This window comes from Sturnus vulgaris, chromosome 9, assembly GCF_052056855.1.
Source record: "Sturnus vulgaris isolate bStuVul1 chromosome 9, bStuVul1.hap1, whole genome shotgun sequence".
NCBI lineage: Eukaryota > Metazoa > Chordata > Aves > Passeriformes > Sturnidae > Sturnus > Sturnus vulgaris.
Genome location: NC_142251.1, coordinates 9,693,784 through 9,711,587, shown reverse-complemented (window position 1 = coordinate 9,711,587; position 17,804 = coordinate 9,693,784). Strand labels below are relative to the sequence as shown.

Sequence of the window (17,804 nt, the reverse complement as noted above, 5' to 3'; positions counted from 1 at the left end):
CCCACACTTCCCCGCTCTGTTCCTGCAGGGAGGGACAGAGCGGAGTTGAAGCTGGAGAACTTTTACCTTGAAATAGCAGAACTTGGAGGTCTCGGTGCCGGGCTGCGCTGTGACAGGGAAGCGGCCATGTCAGCCCTGCCTGCTCGTCTGTTCATGTGCCAGGGGAGGACCGAGCATCTGCGTGACCTGGGCTGAAGCCCGGGGCCTGCTCGCCTGGAAGAGGCCGGGGTGCCAAAGCCTCCCGGGCCCCCGGCCGGGGCTGAGGGGCTCCCGCAGCCGGGCTGAGGGAGCGGGACTGCACCTCCCGGCATGCCCCGCGGGACCCCGCCTCCCTCGCCGGCACTACACTTCCCAGCGCGCCCCGCGCGGCGGCCCCTCCGGCGTCCCGCGGCGGGGCGAGCGCGCAGCATGCCGGGAGCGGTAGTCCCCCCGCGGCGCGCGCGCGCCGCCAGGCGGGCCGGGGCGTGTCCTCGGGGGTATATAGGCAGCCGGAGGGGCAGGGGGCTGCACTCTGCCGCCGCCGCCCCTCTCTCCAGCAGCTTCTATGCAATCCTCGGCCATCGCCGCTTCCCCCTGCGTTGAGCCCGCGCCGGCCTCCCAGACTAGGTAGGGCCGTGCAGGCTGGTCCCGGTTACGGTGTGTGCGTGTCGGGGACGGGGGGCTTAGGGGAGAGGGAGAAGCGCCTTCGGGCCGCAGGGTACCGGAGGGGATGGGGTAAAGGGGGCGGTGGGCCGGATTTCCTTAGTAGGAGGGCTCGGGGTGCTGGTCGGGCAGGCGAAGCTGCACCCCCTCCTCCTCCCCCCCCCCTTTCTCCCTCGCCGTTTGTGATACCTGCCTCCGCCGTCCCCCCGTCGCCGTTTGTGGTACCTGCCTCCGCCGTCCCCCCCCCGCCGGCTGTGGTACGTGCCGCCGCCCCGCTTCTCCGGCGCCAGCTGGGCCCGCGCGGCTCGCGCGGAGCCACCACGTGACCGCTGCGCGGCCGCCGCCATCTTTGTTGGGGGCAGCCGACGCCGCGGGGCGGGCTGGGGGAGGGGGTGGGCGTCACGTGACCGGCGGCCCGTGAGGAGCCGCCGCCGGGGTTTGGCGCCAAGGGCGGGGGGCGGGGCCGGCGGAAGGCGGGAAAGGCCCCATTGTCTGCTCGGGACCGGCCGGGCAGGGGCTGGCCGAGCCCCTCACAGCCTCCTTTCGAACCATAAACACCAAACTGAGGAGCCTGAGCCCTCTCGGGCTGGATGAGCACCTCTAATTCACACTCTTGGCGCTGCTTTCGCACCCCCGAGCGCTCAGCTCGTGCCCTGAAATGGGTGGCCGGTTCTAAACGTGAATTGAAAAAACATTCGATTTTCTGTTTGCAGGATGGAAGAGGAACTGGCAGCTCCTTCCACATCCACAGACAAGACGGACAGGTGAGACGGGAGCTGGAACTGTCAGTTATCAAATAACCCAAAATCCCGGAGTTAGTGAGTGAAACAAAAGGTCACCCTTCTGATCGGTTCTTAGATTTGGAATTTAACTCCCATGTGTGCTGTAGGTGCTGAAAACCAGTGGTTTGCACAAATCTAGTGCAGCAAGGCCCTTTCAGGGACCGATACATACAAAAATACCAGCTGTTCTTGAAGTTTTTGGATTTTTAATTAGTGCGGGAGAGGCACAAGTATGCAGCTGGCATGTGATAGATGGTATTCCTCTGTGAGCAGCTCCTCTTGTCCCAGTCTGAGATGTTAGGCTGGAACTTCTGGAAATGAAGCTGTGTGAGATGCACTGAATTGAAACTGACACTAGCATCTGTCATTCTTCTCAGATGCAGCATGCTGTGCTATAAAGTTTTAACTTGAGTTTATTCTTCTTTTTCTTGATTTAGCGCTGGAGTCTGAAACACTGGTGCTGCGTGGTGTGTTGGTGTGCAAGTCCTAAAGTATATTTTTTAGCAGCCTTTGTCATAGGAGATTTCTTGTTGCAGTGGTTGGATGAAATTGCCTGTCTTCCCTTGGTTATTTGAACTATCAGTTGTTTCAGACTTACCCAAACCAAACAAATCCCGCCTACCCTGGTAATTCCAAGCAGTGTAACATGCAGCTCGCTATTCCATAAAGCAGACTAGGTTTTGAGAGCTGGAATTATGATGACAACTAGCAGAATCCTTTATTTGATTTATTTCCTCTTTCTCCAGTATGGATGTGGATGGAGAATCAAAGAAACTATTGGGTTTAGGACAGAAGCACTTGGTCATGGGAAATATTCCAGCTGCTGTGAATGCATTCCAGGAAGCTGCGAGCTTGCTGTGAGTAGTAAAATGTTCTGTGTGTTTTTGCTGGGCTTGGGCTTCAGCTTGGCTGTTCTGATGTGGATTTTGCAAGAAAGATTGGGATTTTTACCTAACTTGTTTATAATTTATAATGCAACTGAGGAGGAGGTAACCTATTTAAAGTCACCCAAGAGTTGGACAGTGCTCTAGTTGGTGTGCAGTTTAGGTGGCTTTTGTAATAGGCATTACCAGCAGAGTTCCTTAAGGAGGGAAAGAGATTTAATATTTTATTATGCGGGTGCCTTCTCTAGTAACTTGTTCACTAGTCTTGATCAGTGTCTGTGAATGGTACTTTTTGGGTTACAGAGTAATTTCCTCAGTTGGGTGTTTGAGAGCCATATCTAACAGAGAAGCATTCAATATTTATTTAAAGCAATGGGAAATGAGCCAAGAAAATGACCCTTTTGTCTAGGAATATTTGATGTTCAAGTTCACATATCCAAATCTAAAGTAGGCATAGGCAAATAATTCTTTATTGTTTTTGTAGGGGTAAAAAGTACGGTGAGACAGCAGATGAGTGTGCAGAAGCTTTTTTTTATTATGGAAAATCTCTCCTGGAGTTGGCAAGGTACGGTGACAATTTGTCATTTGGTGAAGAGTGTGTCTGGTATAACAGTATTTCACTTCTTTATGGACAGGATTGCCCTGGTTGGGGTGGGCTGTGGCATTGCAGCTTGTGCAGTTCAGATGATGGTATTGAAAGATCCAAGAGATAACAAACTCCTATTCTCTTTAGAATGGAAAATGGTGTGCTGGGAAATGCCTTAGAAGGGGTGCAGGTGGAAGAGGAAGGAGAAAAAGCAGATGACTCTGCGTTGCCAGCTGCTGATGGTATGTAAAGCTGCCTGCCCTGGCGTGGAGGCACCAGGCTGTGTTTTCTTGTTGGAATGATCCAAGATTAGTCCATTGGTATCTTGGGTAGCCTGAATTATTCTGTTGGAACTCTTGGCAGTCTGAATGGACTCTGTTTCTGTTTGGTTTTTTTTTTAGTCTTGCTTAAAGATGAGCAAAACCTGTAAAACATCTGCAAGGAGCTGGTCACTGAAAGCATGTGTAAAAGGGTCACCGGGTGTCTGTGTCCTGAAACACTGCATTCAAACTTGCTTTCTTAAGCTTCACCGCTGACTCCAGCTGCTTTGTAACCTTGTAGCAGTACAGTGTGTGTAGTCCCACAGGTCAGAGTCTCTGTACAAAGTCCCAAGAGCAGTGGCTATTTTGTACTGCCTGCAGCTGGAGGGGATACAGGAATTCCTGTCCATCCAGACTGTTCAAGCACTGGCACCTCTTGCTTAGCTGTGACTAAAATCGCTGCGCAACCGCACACTGCTTGAGCGGCCGCTTGCAATGCTGCAGTCTGGGGAAGGGGAAGGGACTTGTTTAGATCAAGTGGCTATTTTGGTTGTCTCCTAATTCCTTGTACTTGGAAAATGAAGCTTTTAGGAATGTCATCCAAGTTGGTAACAAACCAACACACTGGAGGGTCTTGAGGGTGGTATTGTCAGTGCCCGTTAATGTCTTTATCACTAAACTCGAAGAAATGTTTATGCTTCCTCAATCATGTAGAAGAAGCAAGGGAGGAGTTGAGAGAACAGGTTTATAACGCCATGAGGGAAAAGGAAGAGGCCAAAAAGTCCACGGAAGAGTCTACAGTACTGTCTGAGAAGGAAATCAAAGAAGAGGATGTTGAAATGAAAGAGATTACAGAAGAAGAACCCAAAGAAGCAGCTGCTGACAAGGATGCAAAGCCCAAAGAGGCTGAAGAGAAGACTGAGATTTCTGTGGGAAAAGAAACTTCAGAAGAACAGAAAAAGCAGGTGCCTGTGAAGGAGGAGGAAGCTGTGGAAGAGAAGAAGGTAGAAAAAGAACAGAACACAGTAGAGGACAAGGTAGAGAAGGCAGCTGAGGAGAAGGAGAGAACGTCAGAAGTGTCAGACAAGGAGGCAAAGGCAGCTGGGGAAGAGGCTGAAGTGGCTGTGGAAGAGAAGGGAGAGACGGGAGAACAGGCAGCAGAAGCAGCAGAAAAAGAACCAGCTGTGGAGAAGGGAGAGGCTGTAGAAGGGCAGGCAGAAACAGCTGTGGAAGAGAAGGCAGAAGCACAGGCAGCAGCTTCTGTGGAAGAGAAAGAAACTGCAGAAGGGGATGCAGAGGTGACTGAACAGAAGAAGGCAGAAGAGAAACAAGAGGAGCCAGTAGAAACAGTTACAGAAGAGAAAGCAGGTGACTCTAAAGAGACAGTGTCCTCAAAAGAACCTGTGCCCACAAAGGCCAAAGAGCTACCTAATGACGTGAAAGAAAATGCTGAAGTTGCTGCTAAGGTAGAGAAAGAGGAAAAGAAAGATGACCTGATGGAAGAGGGTGAAGGTGCTAAGGTAGAAAAAGAAGAGAAAGATGACCTGATGGAAGAGGGAGAAGGTAACACTGAGAGGAGAAAAGTACTTGTGGGTGGATGACTTGATGGATTTGGCTAACAATGGGTAAAGTGTTCCATTCAGAATTTTCTGTCTGCCTTAGAATAAGGGAAAGGCTCAGTAAAGGGGCTCCTGAAGGACTTTACATAACAAGTAAAGTTTCAAGGAATAGTGAATAGTCTCAGTTTCTCTAGACTAACGCTTAACTAACTGCAAAGCAAGTCTTACTTGAAAGCAAACTGACAGCCCTGTGAAATGTGTAAGTAATGGCTGAGCTGGTGGAGAATACTGAATGGATGTTCACTTGCATGCATCTGGGTGTATTGCACTAACCTTCACATAACTTGAATCACAAATTGCCTCTGGTTATAGATGTGTTTTATTTTAAAATGGTGGTGAAAAAACAATAGCTGAACACATAAAGTAGTAAATTTACTTCTGGTGGAAGAAAGGAACTCTTCATTTGAGTTTTTCTCTGATGGGTCATTGCTAGTGAGAATGTAGTTGGAAAATCTAAACTTGATTTGCTGAAGGCTTATTGCTGCTCTAGTACAGTCTTCTGGCTGTCCAGCTTCTGCCCTTCTGCTTCCATGCTTTATTATAGCTGTTTCCAGAGCTCTGCTGAAGTAAGAGTTAAACCCAGCAAGACCTGCACCCTTTGCTGCAACAGTACCTTGTGGCCTTAGTGGGCCTTTGCCTTCTATTGCACGAGTTAATTGATGAACTGTAATTGCAGCTTTGCTTGTCAGTAGCTCATCTTCACAGGCAGTGCCTTACTTCAGGAGTGGTGGATGTTCAGACTAAACAGTTCTGGACCCTGGAAAGATTTGTTCTGCTAAGCATAGTGAACACTCAGTGGTGGAGCAGTGGCCTAACAAGAGTGTCTGAGTGGAGAGAAGATGACTGAAAATAAACTAAGAGTAGTTAACCTGCTCCTCCCCCTCAGCGCTGAAAAGCTGCTTATGCACACACACTGCTGCTTTTTGCCCTAAGTCTGGGAGTGTGAGGACCCTCTGGAACATCCTGGTCTGGTGCTGTCTCATTCCAAAGTCCTCCCACTACTTAAATCTTAGTTTCCTGGCATCTCTTTTGTTTTACCTTTTTTACAAGGTGTCTTCATGTCTGAAGGTCTGACCCTTTCAGTGGTGGATGTGTGCTGGGAGTTAAACTAGTGAGTTCACAGGCTCTCAGTCCTCCTGCATCAAGCTCCTGTTCTGGAATTAGCCAGAGATTGTGATACAGGATACATATACTGTCCTGCAGAGCAGCCAGTGCTCTGAAATTATTAGTCATATTCCTTCACTGCACAATTTGCCAAAATGTCTTCTGCTGGTAAAACAGATGATGTGATGCTCTTGCAGTGTCAAAAGTCAAATTAGTACTACGCAAGAAGAGGTTCGTTAACACTGACACTTAAATGCCTGACGTGAGGCTCATGAACTTAGACTAATTTGTGTGCAGCTTGGCAGCTATCTTGCTGAAAACACTTTATTTTCTGTAGCATGAAGTTCAGCAGCTGGCCAGTGCCTCTAAGGGTACTCAGGATCTTGTGGCTTCAGTGAGAGCTGACAACAGGCTTGTGAGAACTAAATTCTATGTAAGTTTCTGTTGTGGATAGTCAGAAGTTGAATTCATGGACTGCTTTAGTCGACAGTGCTGAACAGTTTCAGCAAGATGGCTGCTGATGCTGAGACTTTAATGTATCTGCTCTTCTTACATCACACCTCTAACCTTTGGATATAACATATTCTTCCTGACTCTATGTTGAGTAAGCACAGTAACCAGAAGTGTCCTCATACATCTACTTGCCTTCTAGAAACAGAAGAATCTGAAGAGGAAGATAAAGAAAATGATAAAGCTGAAGATGATAAGGAGAATGAATTGACAGTGGAAGACAAGGTGAGGTTGCTGAGGTCTGACACCAGTGCTCATGGAAGGATGCAGTATTAGGCATATATGATGTTGATGTCCTTCTAAAGGCTCAGTTGTGTTTAGTTCTGTGTAGGAAAATACTTCTGAAAGACAGTATTGCTTAGGAATGGCCAATGTTAGGCCTAGTCTGCATTGTGGCATCTTTCTCAGCTGTGTCTGTAAACTTGGGTTTGTTCAGCTGCTCTAACACAAGTGCTTGTGGTGTGCTGATCTGACATGGCCTGGTGGTGCAGGGGCAGGCAGAGAGAGCTGTTCCAGCCTGTCACTGGAGTTACTTGGAAGAGTTCATTCTCTGCTTGTCTGGTTATTTTACTGTACATGTTGAAGTCTCATGGTTCAGTAAGCTGTGATTAAGATGGGAATTGTATGAGAAATGTGGTGCTCCTCGAACCTGAGATGTACATTGATGTAGCAGTCAAAATGCCTGGAAAAATCAGCAGCCTTGTAAAGTGGCACTAAGCATTTGAGATAACTGTCTGTTCCTTTCTCAGACTATTCTAACACAGCTCAAAGACTCATTAAAAAAAAGCTGGACTGTCAACTTTATTTGATTCGTCTAAAGAGAACCTTAACCAAGGTTTTGCTCTTGGGATACTGGTGCTTGGTGCCCCGTTATTTCTGGAAAAAAATTAAAGCATATCAGAAAACAATGTGAGTTTGTGTTCCATTGAAACATCTTTACTCCAGGCCATGTCTTGGTTGATGCAATAACTTCTGCATATTTTTCTTTTTTTGTCTTCTAGTGGTGAAATGTTTACCTCTTGCAGAAAGAGATTCCTTGATAACACTGGTTGGGAATTTAGTGGTGGTGTTTGATGTGGTCAATGATGTGATCTAATCACTTAATCTGTCATGCACTTCTGGTCTTTACAGGAAAGTGAAGAGGATGAAATTGGCAATCTTGAGCTAGCCTGGGACATGCTGGAGTTAGCAAAAGTCATTTACAAGAGGTAAAGACTGAAGTTCTATTTTGAGTATATGCCGCAGAAATTCAGTATATCTTGGATGGTGGCATAGCCAGTTAGAGAATGTGGCATGTTCTGATTAGGATTTGAAAACCTTTTCTTCTTGCTGTAGACAAGAAACAAAAGAAGCTCAGCTCCATGCAGCTCAAGCTCATCTGAAGTTAGGAGAAGTTAGTATTGAATCTGGTAAGTAATGTTACTTCTCATGTGCAGAGTATTTGGGTCTACTTTCTGTCACTGGGTTTTGTACTTTAAATTAAGCAGATGTGAGTTAAGGCTGTTAGGATGAGAACTAGACTGATCGTGATAGTTGCAGCCATATGAGAAGCTTTGGAAGTAATGGTTGGTGCCTTAAATAGGGATAGTCTGTGCTTTGGCAGAGCATAGGAAAAAAAAGTTTCAGTAAGAAGCAGTGTGTTGCCAGATCAAAACCAGCCTTGTGTTATGCTTTCTGAAATGACCAAACCTTGCTTATGAACTTGAGTGACTTTCTGAAATTGTCATGAAGAATAGTAAATTCTCTTCGACTTTCCCAAATCCTAGATTATAGTCAGTAATGACTCTTGTATTACACAGCAGGGAAAAGGAGTGGGAAGCAACCCTCAGGTTTATGCCTTGTAATGTCTTTGCTTGCCTTTCATTAAAAAAGGTATTTTAATCCTGTTAAATCCAAATGTATGCTTTCTCTGGGGCAGGCATTGGAAGTAATCCAACAGGTTTCTGGGGCAGGGCTACAGAACAAGGGTTGTCTCTTACATCACTAGAGCACACCTGGGGAGAGCTTGGCATGAAGGTGGCACTGTCCTTAGCTCCAGATCTGTGTTGCAGTTGTGACCAGTTACATTCAGTTCCTGGTAGAAGGTAAAGGAGGAGGATTTGGTGCCTGTCTTGACTTGGCTGCTCAGTTTTCTGTGCTGAAATTAGACGGAGCACTTGTGAGAGAGCCAGAGGAGCTGGCCTAGAACAGCCTCTCAGGGGAGGCAGAGTTGTCACCTGATGGTGTGAAAGCAGCCCAGCACTGCTGTGTTCAGTGGTGGTTCTGTTTGCAGACTGTATAATGTGTAGCAAAATAGCGTAACCGAACCAGAGTTTAGATGGTGCTGCTGTGGATAATTACTGAGGTTTATAAAGACCTTGGGGCTTTCTTCTGTAGAAAACTACACGCAGGCAATAGAGGAGTTCCAGGCCTGCCTGGCCCTGCAGCAGAAGTACCTGGAGGCTCACGACCGGCTGCTGGCTGAGAGCCACTACCAGCTCGCCCTGGCCTACCACTACAACAGTGACTTCGACGAGGCCGTGCTGCAGTTTGGGAAGTCCATGGAGGTCATAGACAAGAGACTGGGTACGTGGAATTCTGAAGCTGCCTCGTGAGTTTTCACAAGGCAAAGTAGTGAGGTGTGCTCGTTGTCTGCTGTGTCGTGTTTAATCTGAAAGCAGGGACAGCTACACCACGGGCAGGATTGTTAAAAGTGTTTGTTAGCAGATAGTTGCCTCTGCATGTTGGTAACTGGACAGTTACTTTGTCTCGAGGTGTTTTGCCCTGATAACTGTTTCATCCCAGCAATACTGAATGAGCGGATAAAGAACGCAGACACTGGGTCCCCTGAGGATGAGAAGGAGATAGAAGAACTGAAGGGACTGCTTCCTGAAATTAAAGAGAAGATAGAAGATTCAAAGGAGTCACAGAAGAGTGCAAAAGTAGCTGAGCTAGGACTGAAAGCAACTCTGGTGAGTGTGTCCTGTGGTTTTCTTTTGACCCAGCTCTTCTTCCAGTGGAACTTAGAGTAAATCAGTAATGGGAGGAGCTCAGACTTGATAGGTGCTGGTGGTTGCTCACAGGTGTTACCAGACTGTTGTTATGAGCAGGAAACTGAGGCAGCTGACATCTAAAGAGGATATTTACTAAGAGCCCTGATACTGATTGTTCCAAACAGGAATTTGATAGGCTTCTGTGGCATTGAATGTATCAGGGCTGGAAATGATGGGTCAGGCAAATATGGAGCACACCTTGCATCTGTCCTGTGCAGAATCCAGTGTTGGGATGTGAAGAACTTGGGCTTTCTGTATCTCACTGAGTTCATATGTATCGTCTGCCACAGTCTGTTTTTTCTGCTTTTCTTAAGGTTGGAACTACATCTGGCTTTGCACAAAGTGAAGACAGCGGTTCTGTGTCCACAGTAAGTTAATCTAAAATGAATGTTATTAATTCTCATCTGCTCTAGGGATTACTGACTGCATTTGCTCATGTGTCAATGTCTGTCTTGTAACAGATTCCAGTAAGGAAAGGAGCTGATGGTGCATCTCAGTGTGTAACAGACATCTCTCATCTAGTCAGGAAAAAGGTGAGTCCAGAAATTACTTGTTAAACAAGCATTTTGCTGAAGTACCACTGGCTTGCTCTGTGTAATTGGATTTGTCTTAAAAGTATTTTTTCTGAACTTAGTTGTATAATGGGAAAACACTCCAAAAGTAAAACCAGTAGTGTATGAAACCCCTTTCCACTGGGAACCATCTGGCCTCCAGGAGACCATACTTGGTGGTTCAGCACCCTGCCTGACCCACACTGATATAAAGCTGACCCAGTTGTGGGGCTCCTGCAGGTGTTCTCTGAACAAGAACTTCTTCTCTGAGGGACCCTCAAGAGCAGCAGGATCACCTGCAATCCCAAGGAAAAGGCAGGCAACCAGACTGGGCTGGGTTCCTTTCTTTCCAAAAGGAAATTGGGACTTGCACGTAATAAATAGTAAAGCCACACTGATGGTAATGATGAACTGCCTCTTAAAGAGATCAGATATTGAGAACTTGGTTCCTTTAAGTGTTAGGAAGTATTTGCTGATAAAAACTAAGATCTTTTAGGGGGTACTCAGTTTTATGTTGCCTCTGTTCCGTTGGCCCGTCAGTTCAGGTGTGCCTAGAGTTGACTGGGAGCTGCTTTAGGTGATTTCAGATGTTGTAGATGCCCTGAGTTTGCCCTGGAACTGTTTCAGGCTCAGTGGTTGCACCTTTCCTTGCCAGACTGCAACTAAGGATAACTCAGCTCTGGAGATCTGGCACCTGAAGTGTCACTGTGGTCAGGACCTCGGTGTCAGAGCCTCAAAGCTCTGGTTAAACCCCAACACTGGGGAGTCTGTCCTGAGCCTGGCAAGCAGAGGTTGGGTAGATGATGTGCAGTGGCATCTAATGCTAAACTTCTCAAAAATGTTTAAACTTTGATTTGTACTTAGTGGAGATTATAAACAATTTTGTCTTCAGAGGAAACCAGAGGAGGAGACTCATCAGGGAGACAACGAAGCCAAGAAATCTAAACCAGAACCGGCTGTCAATGGTGGTGGTGGGGATCCTGTCCCCAGTGGAAATGAGGTTGTGGAAAAAATGGAAGAGGAGGTGGGCAGCTGAACCAGGAGTCTGGGCCGTGCTTTTTATTTCATTTTCCCCCCCCTCTCTGTTCAGGGATGGTTCTGTGCCTGGTAGATGTCCTGGTTTTATTGCCTGCTGTCCTTTACAAGGTTTTCCAGATGAGATGAAGATTCCTAGTGGGCAGGATGCATGTTGTGCTGTGGTGCTGACCCTGTGTAGGCTGGACAGACCCAGCTGTGGAGCCTTGTCACCTGTGGGTTGGGACAGGGACAGGTTCTGGGTGTTTTTTTCTGGGCTCAACTCCACCACAGGGTCTTCCCCTAATTTTTAATGTTCCTGGGTTTGATTACTTACCCCTGGGCTGTACTTGTTCCTGTCAATGCTTTAGGGTAGTGTTGGGCTCTGGAGGCTGACAAAGCTCACATAGTTAAGTCTTCAAATTACAGAACCCTTGGGCTGCTGCATGACTTGGTGCTCTAAGACTCTGTCTTGTCTTTTAAAAACAAATCCTTATCTTCTCTTTTAGACAGAGAAAAGGCCACAAGCAGAATCAGGGGCTGCAGTTGAAAGCACAGTATGATAATGATTCTTTAACCTTGGACACTCCTCTCCTTACAAGGAAAATGGTTTTGTATATAGTGTATTTTTTCACTTTTTGGCAACTTTTGTATGACTTCAATAAAGATTGTATGCAAATGGTCCCTGTCTTGACCTTCCTCTGCTCCTGGCTGTCCCCCTGGGCTGCAGCTCTCAGCCCTGGCCCACTACTAGGCTCCTGCTCCCTTTAGCTTCAGCATTTCCACCTACACCTGCCTCCTTAGGCAGGAGCAGAGGGTGGGTTGGGCCATGCAGGCCTGGCTGCTTCAGGGAAGGAGAGCATTGCCTGAACTTATCTGTCTTGTCCAGGGCTATGACCTTTTTTCCTTCTGCTGGGACCTTGTCACAGCTGAGGCTGTGTTTTGTTCATTCAAGGCTGAGCCTGAAGCGGGTTCTGATAGTGCCTCCCTCAGCTTTGAGCGGCCTGAAGATGGTGGGAAAGGCTGATAAAGAGCTTTGTAACATCCTGGGTTTTGTTGCTGTGCATTTTTATCTCTGCTCAATGTCCACTTTGCACCCAGGAGGGGGTGCAGGAGCAGGTGCTGATGGTTTGAGGTAGGGGATGGGGCTGTCCCCTGACCCAGGTTCAGTGCCCAGGTGGGTTTGGGACCCTGCCCTGGGATGTGTTTATAAAAAAAGGCCAAGAAGGGAAGAGAAATGAGCTGAAGCCTTTTATTAAACATGTAGCACAGGGCCTCTGATGCTTTGGAAAGATGGCTGTGGCTTCTGCTGCTTCCCAGGGCTGAGCTATGCATGCCCGGCTTGGGCTTTCCCTACAGAGGGCTGCATGTGGGGATGTGCCTGAGGGCAGGGAATTAATTGTGCCCCTCTGTGCCTTCTGCCTGTCCCCAAACCACCATCGTGAGCAGGAGTGGTTGAACCACTCTTCTGGCTGTGGGCTCCCTCCTGCGGTGGAGGCTGAACAAACGCAGTTTGCTGCTGGCTTGGGGGTTTGCTTGTCCTTTTCCTGCTCTAATGCCTGGAGCCTCTTTGGTCCCAGCAGTCATTCTGTACAGTTCCACTGTGGGATTCTGGTACCAACTGCACAACTGGTGCCTAAACTTTATATCTGCTCAAACACAGGTTTTGCCATCCCTTCATCACTCTGACAGTTACTGAAGCCCCATTTTGCCACTGAAGGTGGTGGAAGGGGTGGCAGGGTAGTCCAGTGGGGCCATGGCCTCTTCCTGGCTCACCTTCGAGCTCTGTCTCCTGCTGGGGGCTCCTGAGCAGGAGGAGGGTCCTCCAGGGCCACAAAGGGGGTGAGGGGGAGTCCAGGGGGCACATGGGCTGTGGGCCTGCCAAGCCCTAGTGTGGGCCCAGGGGGCTCCTGGGAAGGGAAAAATGTGATGTTAAGGGGAAGAGGTGGCAGGGTAGGAGGTGCCTGGCCATCCTCTCACACGTGGCATTGGGTGTGCAGAGCAAATCATACCCCTGGTCCCACACTGGTGGGGACTCACCTCCTGCCCCAGTCACTCTATCCCCAAATGCAGCAAAGAGCTGATCTCAAATGTCCCCAAGCTTGTACCTCCACACCTATTATCCTCTCCCAGCTGGAAGCCCAATCCCAACTCCTCTCTCCCCTCCTCAGGGAGCTGGAAATCGCCCTGGGCTGAGACTCTTACCATGAAAAGTTCTGGCACAGCTAGGGCTGGTGGCAGTGGGTGGGCTATTGGGTGTGGGAAGACAGGAGAGTGCAGCCATGGCCTCGTCTGCTCTGCGTGGCATCGCAGCATTCCCACCTCTGCCTGGAGCTGGGCCAGTTCCTCTGTGCGCCGCCGGGCTGCCCGTGAGCCTGGGCAACAGGATTTGGTCACTGTGGAGTTTACAGCAGCCATTTTCCTGGCATCTCACCAGGTCTGCATTCAGTCTGGAGACTGGGACTCTCCTTGCTCACTGCAGCCCCCCTCCACTTGCCAATATTTCCAGGAGCCATGTCCAGCCCAGGGCTCTGATGGTGTAGCCACAGAGGCAGCCGGGGGCTGTGGGGTGCAGATGGGGGACTCATCACCTACCAGCGTCTGCTCTCCTCTCCCTTTTGATCTTCAGTGCCAGCAGTTCATCTTCCAGACGCCGGTTCTCCAGCTCCACAGCCAGCAGTGCTGCACCCAGACCGTGTGTGCCAGTGCTGGGGGGCTCTGCTGGCACAGCCGGGGGTGCCTCAGGTGCCGGCTGTGGGGCCAGAGTCCCTGTGGGGGGACGGGCCTGGTGCTGGCGCTTACCCATCCGCCTGCCCCTGCTCAGCCCCGCGGTTCCTTTCTCCAGAACCGTGGCCTCCAGCTGGAGGTGGAGAAGCTGGTCCAGGATGGCTGGGTCCTGTCCCCCGGAGCACAGGTAGGACAGTCGCAGCGCCCTGCCAGGGCCCCGGATCAGCCATGGCCAGGGCTTGGCCGGGCGCTCACTCGGAGCTGCCATCGCCCACAGACCCTCACCCCTCACCTGGCCTCGGCCGCCAGTGGGCCCGCGGCCGGCAGGAGGGTGTCGAGGTGGAGGGTGGCCCTGGGGAGGAGACGGGCAAATGAGGGGTGAGGGCCCCTTGATGGAGAGCACCCCACAGGGTCAGGGCTCTGTGCTGCGACCCCTCAGGCCAGGGCTCACCTGTGCTGTGCTGTTCGCACCTGTCTGGCCTGGGCGGGGGGGCTTTGGCTCGGCTCCGGCTCCCCCTGCTCGGGCTGGGGGCCCAGAGGTGCCCTGGCCCCCAGTGTCGCCAGCCTCCGGCACAGCCCTGACGGACAGTGAGGGGCTGGGGGCTCAGCACGGCCCCCACAGCCCCACCCTCGGGGGGTCACTGCATCCCACACGGGCCTGCCCATTGCCCCACAACCGCTGCCAGCGCCTACCCTCTCTCTGCAGCTCCAGCTGCTGGGTCCTGGCCCGGATGGCGGCCACCCGGTGTTCGTGGGCTTCCAGCAGCTCCTGCGGCTGCTGCCGGTGTCCCTGCAGTGGGAGCGGCTGCCGGGGGGGCTCTTCCTGCGGTACACAGGGTTCAGAGGGAAGGAGGGGCTGGCCCCCCAGTCCTGGGGAGCCGTAGGGCTGTTGATGCCCACCCTGGCATTGGGGATTCACCGTACCTCCACTGGCAGCCTCCCAGAAGCGGGGTCGGCCGTGCGGAGCAGGGCCCTCTCCCGGGGGGTGAGCACGTCCCCCAGGGGAGCTCCCCGCACCCGCCCTGGTCCCCCACGAAGCATAAAGTGATGGAGTGACTCAGCGTCCTCTGTATTTTGGGACACCCCCACCTCGCAGACATAGAGGGAAGAAAAGGGTGACATCCTCACCCTCCCCCAATTCCCCCCCACACTTAATAATATACTTTTCTGGTTTTGGCAAAATAAGCACCAAGGGCTGCCTGTGTGGGGCAGGCATGGCAGGATGGAGGCCTATCCCAGGTCAGACCAAGCCGGATCCAGGATGTGATATCCTGTTTCCCAGCCCAGCACCTGTCCCAGTCCCCATTCTATGCCAGACCCAGCTCCACACTACCGAAATGTCCTGTGGTTTCTTTGCCGTGCCCTGTGCTCCCTCCGCAGACAGAGGGTCTCCCCCATGGAGGCAGGACCTGCTGGGTGTCGGGGAACCAAGGCACAGCTTCTCCAGGTGCACCCGCAGCAGCGGTCGGGATCTGAACGCCAAGCGGCAGTGGGGGCAGAGGAAGGTCCCCATGTCCAAAACCCTGGAAAGCAGAGCAGGTGGGGTTACTCAGGGGACAGGGAGAGGGGGTCCCCCCGCGGGGCTGGCACCCTGGGAGGGGCTGGAAGTGTGCACAGACCTGCTGGCGGTGGTGGCAGCGGTGGCTGCAGTGTTTGAAGCCACTGTTGCTATGCTGGAAGCTGTGCTGGGCAGGGAGAGCCACGCCTCCAGCCAGCCCAGGACATTCCCACTGTTTACCCCGGGTACTGGAATGGAGAAAAAAGGTCACCAATCCACCTGAGCAATCCAAAGAAAACAAGATGAGGGAGGCCCTGCTGCCCTGTGTCCCTCTGTGGTTATAAAGTGCTCGCTGACAGGCGTGCTGGCCCTGGGGCTGTCCAGGAGTGCCCCATGCACATCTTGCAGCAGCTCCCACTTAGCTGCTCCTCAGCAGATTTTAAGCTAAGCGTAACCTCCAACAGAGGTGAAACAGCTCATTCTGCCCTTTCTTGCCAGGTATCAAGGCCCTGCCCTTGTTCCCAAAAAAGCTTCCTGCATTCCATCCTTGCACCCACCTCAGCTCCGCTTGCCGAGTCCCTACAAGCTTTTTCCCTCACCTCACTGCCAGTCGTACCCATCAGGAATAATGATTTGCTCAGGAAAAAGCTGCCATTCGATGGATGGGGACTTGCCCCACCTGTCTCAGCCCCAGAGGCTGCCAGTGTCGCTTCCAAAGTTTCATCAATGTTTAAACCCAGCACAACCCACACAAGAGGGTCAGGGCACAACATCTGATAAGAAGCACAAGGAGCTCCCATCACACACAGGACAGGATGTGCTGTCCCAAGGCAGGCTGGTCCCACTCCAGAGTGCTCAGCAATCCAATTCCCCCATTCCAAGTGGCTGTGAGCATGGATCTGAGGTGAAGGGGTTTTTAAATTTACTCCATTTCTTGAGATGAGTGCACACAGGTCTGTATAACTTGGTTTAAATGGATGTAGGAAGTTAAACTTTAAAAAACGGATAGGCTTTTCCAGACAACAGCAGTGTTTGAATATTCAGAAGGGACAAGATGGTTTGTGCGAAGTCGTACAGGAGCCCCAGCACTTCCCCAAGCAGCCTCAGCCCCTGGTTTCCAGAGCACAGGGATGAAGAAATGCCCCACTGCAGAAAGGACCCCCTGCCCTTCTCCTCCGGGGCTCACCACAGAGCCAGCAGGAGCTGGACGCACAGGTAGCAGAGTTACACCTGAAAATGCTGGGCATGCACCCCTGAATCCAGATGCAAAGATTCAGGGCTAAACATTATCATTTTCTTACACTTCTGTCCTCTGCCTGGCCAGGAGTGGATTAAGAACACACAGGCACAACCTTGGGACAAACCCCCTCAGGTCAGCAACACCAGGTTTTGTGTGACTCAGTCCAACCCCCAAACAAACACAGTGCACAACCCCAGAACACTTTCCAATCCAAAACCTTTGTGCACAAGCTGAACTTACACCAGACACTAAAATAGCTTAGGCCACAACTGAGTTGTTTGTAAAATTCTTTTTAATCTAATAGAAATGTTTTCATGAATTTTTAAAAAAGATTTCAATGAAAACAGCTTTGGATTCAGACATTCCCTTGCCACGTTGTGAACATAAACAGCAGCATTGCACTAGGAACAAGTGACACCGACTGGTCGAGCTTCACCATTTTGTATGAAGCGGAAAAAAAAGCAAACTGCTTTAGTAGAAGATAATTTTGAATTATTTTCTTTAAAAAAAATCCCCAAACATGGACTGTCATCTCAGCATTGTTCTCCCTCTCCCTTCTTAAAGGAAGAGTTCAGCTCCTGCAGTCTGAGCACTACAGCAATGTTTGCCAAGTGGAAAAATAGAGCGGGAGAAGAAACTGTTTATCCCCAGTGCTACTGAACCCCCAAAGTTGCAGGTCCCTTAGAGGAAAGCTCTCCTTACATAAGAAAGACAATTAGAATTGGCAAACTGATGCAAAATATTTATTCCAAGTTAGTTATTTTTGATGCAGTAGTTTTTCCCCCTCATACAGACTCAATGTGATAGTCACTTTTTAAAATCTGTAAATAATGTTATCAAAATAATCTTAATCTTTGAAATCTCACAAAAAATTTATATTTTACAATCCACCCTGAATATCAAGGCTGCAAGAAGAAGAACACAAACAATTCCTATATCCAAATATTTTACAGCTGTACCCAAAAAAAAAAAAAAAGAAAACCACAAACGCCTGGTTAAGTGATGAAGCTCCCCGAGCCGCCAAAAAAAATAAAATAAAATAAAATATTCATGTTATTAGCATTAATTTAACATAATTAGAACTTCAAAAGCCATTTTGTCATCGACAATGATTGTTTTAGCACACCGTTACCGCGCGCTGGGCAATGCGGCGGCACTGTTAGAAGCTTGTTGTTGCAGAGATCAGTCAGCCACTTGTGTCCTGCTCACACGACTGAACTTGTGCACTGCCCCACAAGGGATTTTTGTCAAAATTTGCTAGCTGCACAAACTTCTAGTAAGCATTAGGGCAAAACCAAAAGAAAAAGCTAAAGAAGCCAATTTCTCTCTTCTTTGGGATACAATTATTTCCCTTG

The 17,804-nt window shown here is 49.8% G+C and overlaps 2 protein-coding genes across 11 annotated transcripts; one reads left to right on the top strand and one right to left on the bottom strand.

Annotated features, from left to right (window-relative positions):
* The first annotated feature begins 425 nt into the window (after positions 1-425).
* NASP (nuclear autoantigenic sperm protein) lies at positions 426-11,666 on the top strand. The gene is made up of 15 exons (XM_014872074.2): positions 426-606; positions 1,356-1,406; positions 2,171-2,281; positions 2,793-2,873; positions 3,042-3,136; positions 3,869-4,717; positions 6,530-6,612; positions 7,519-7,595; positions 7,723-7,796; positions 8,764-8,952; positions 9,172-9,338; positions 9,734-9,787; positions 9,881-9,952; positions 10,863-10,994; positions 11,494-11,666. Exons 1-15 carry the CDS (start codon positions 545-547, stop codon positions 11,545-11,547), a joined length of 2,151 nt encoding a protein of 716 aa, XP_014727560.2. The 5' UTR covers positions 426-544; the 3' UTR covers positions 11,548-11,666.
* Positions 11,667-12,222: 556 nt separating this feature from the next.
* Positions 12,223-17,738, bottom strand: CCDC17 (coiled-coil domain containing 17). 10 transcript variants are annotated; one of them, XM_088169515.1, is made up of 10 exons: positions 15,331-17,738; positions 15,045-15,234; positions 14,636-14,800; positions 14,405-14,534; positions 14,163-14,289; positions 14,004-14,063; positions 13,787-13,917; positions 13,580-13,702; positions 13,190-13,359; positions 12,223-12,894 (listed from the first exon to the last, which is right to left on the bottom strand). In XM_088169515.1, the coding sequence occupies exons 2-10, from the start codon at positions 15,222-15,224 to the stop codon at positions 12,757-12,759; spliced, it is 1,224 nt and encodes a 407-aa protein (XP_088025641.1). In that variant the 5' UTR covers positions 15,225-15,234; positions 15,331-17,738; the 3' UTR covers positions 12,223-12,756. The 10 variants fall into 10 exon arrangements, with proteins under 10 accessions (XP_088025641.1, XP_088025636.1, XP_088025638.1 ...); XM_088169510.1 differs by having other exon boundaries at positions 13,190-13,380; positions 13,580-13,917; positions 14,163-14,534; XM_088169512.1 differs by having other exon boundaries at positions 13,580-13,917; positions 14,163-14,534.
* Between the last annotated feature and the right edge of the window lie 66 nt (positions 17,739-17,804).

Excerpts from the sequence above, each read along its gene's own strand:
- NASP (XM_014872074.2), top strand. The coding sequence starts at position 545 with ATGCAATCCTCGGCCATCGCCGCTTCCCCCTGCGTTGAGCCCGCGCCG. Across the intron at positions 7,797-8,763 it reads AGAAGTTAGTATTGAATCTG|AAAACTACACGCAGGCAATA; the intron begins GTAAGTAATGTT and ends TTTCTTCTGTAG. Across the intron at positions 9,339-9,733 it reads TAGGACTGAAAGCAACTCTG|GTTGGAACTACATCTGGCTT; the intron begins GTGAGTGTGTCC and ends GCTTTTCTTAAG.
- CCDC17 (XM_088169508.1), bottom strand. The coding sequence starts at position 15,224 with ATGGGGACCTTCCTCTGCCCCCACTGCCGCTTGGCGTTCAGATCCCGA. Across the intron at positions 14,801-15,044 it reads AGAAACCACAGGACATTTCG|GTGGGGGTGTCCCAAAATAC; the intron begins GTAGTGTGGAGC and ends TATGTCTGCGAG. Across the intron at positions 14,064-14,162 it reads GTGCGAACAGCACAGCACAG|GGCCACCCTCCACCTCGACA; the intron begins GTGAGCCCTGGC and ends TCTCCTCCCCAG.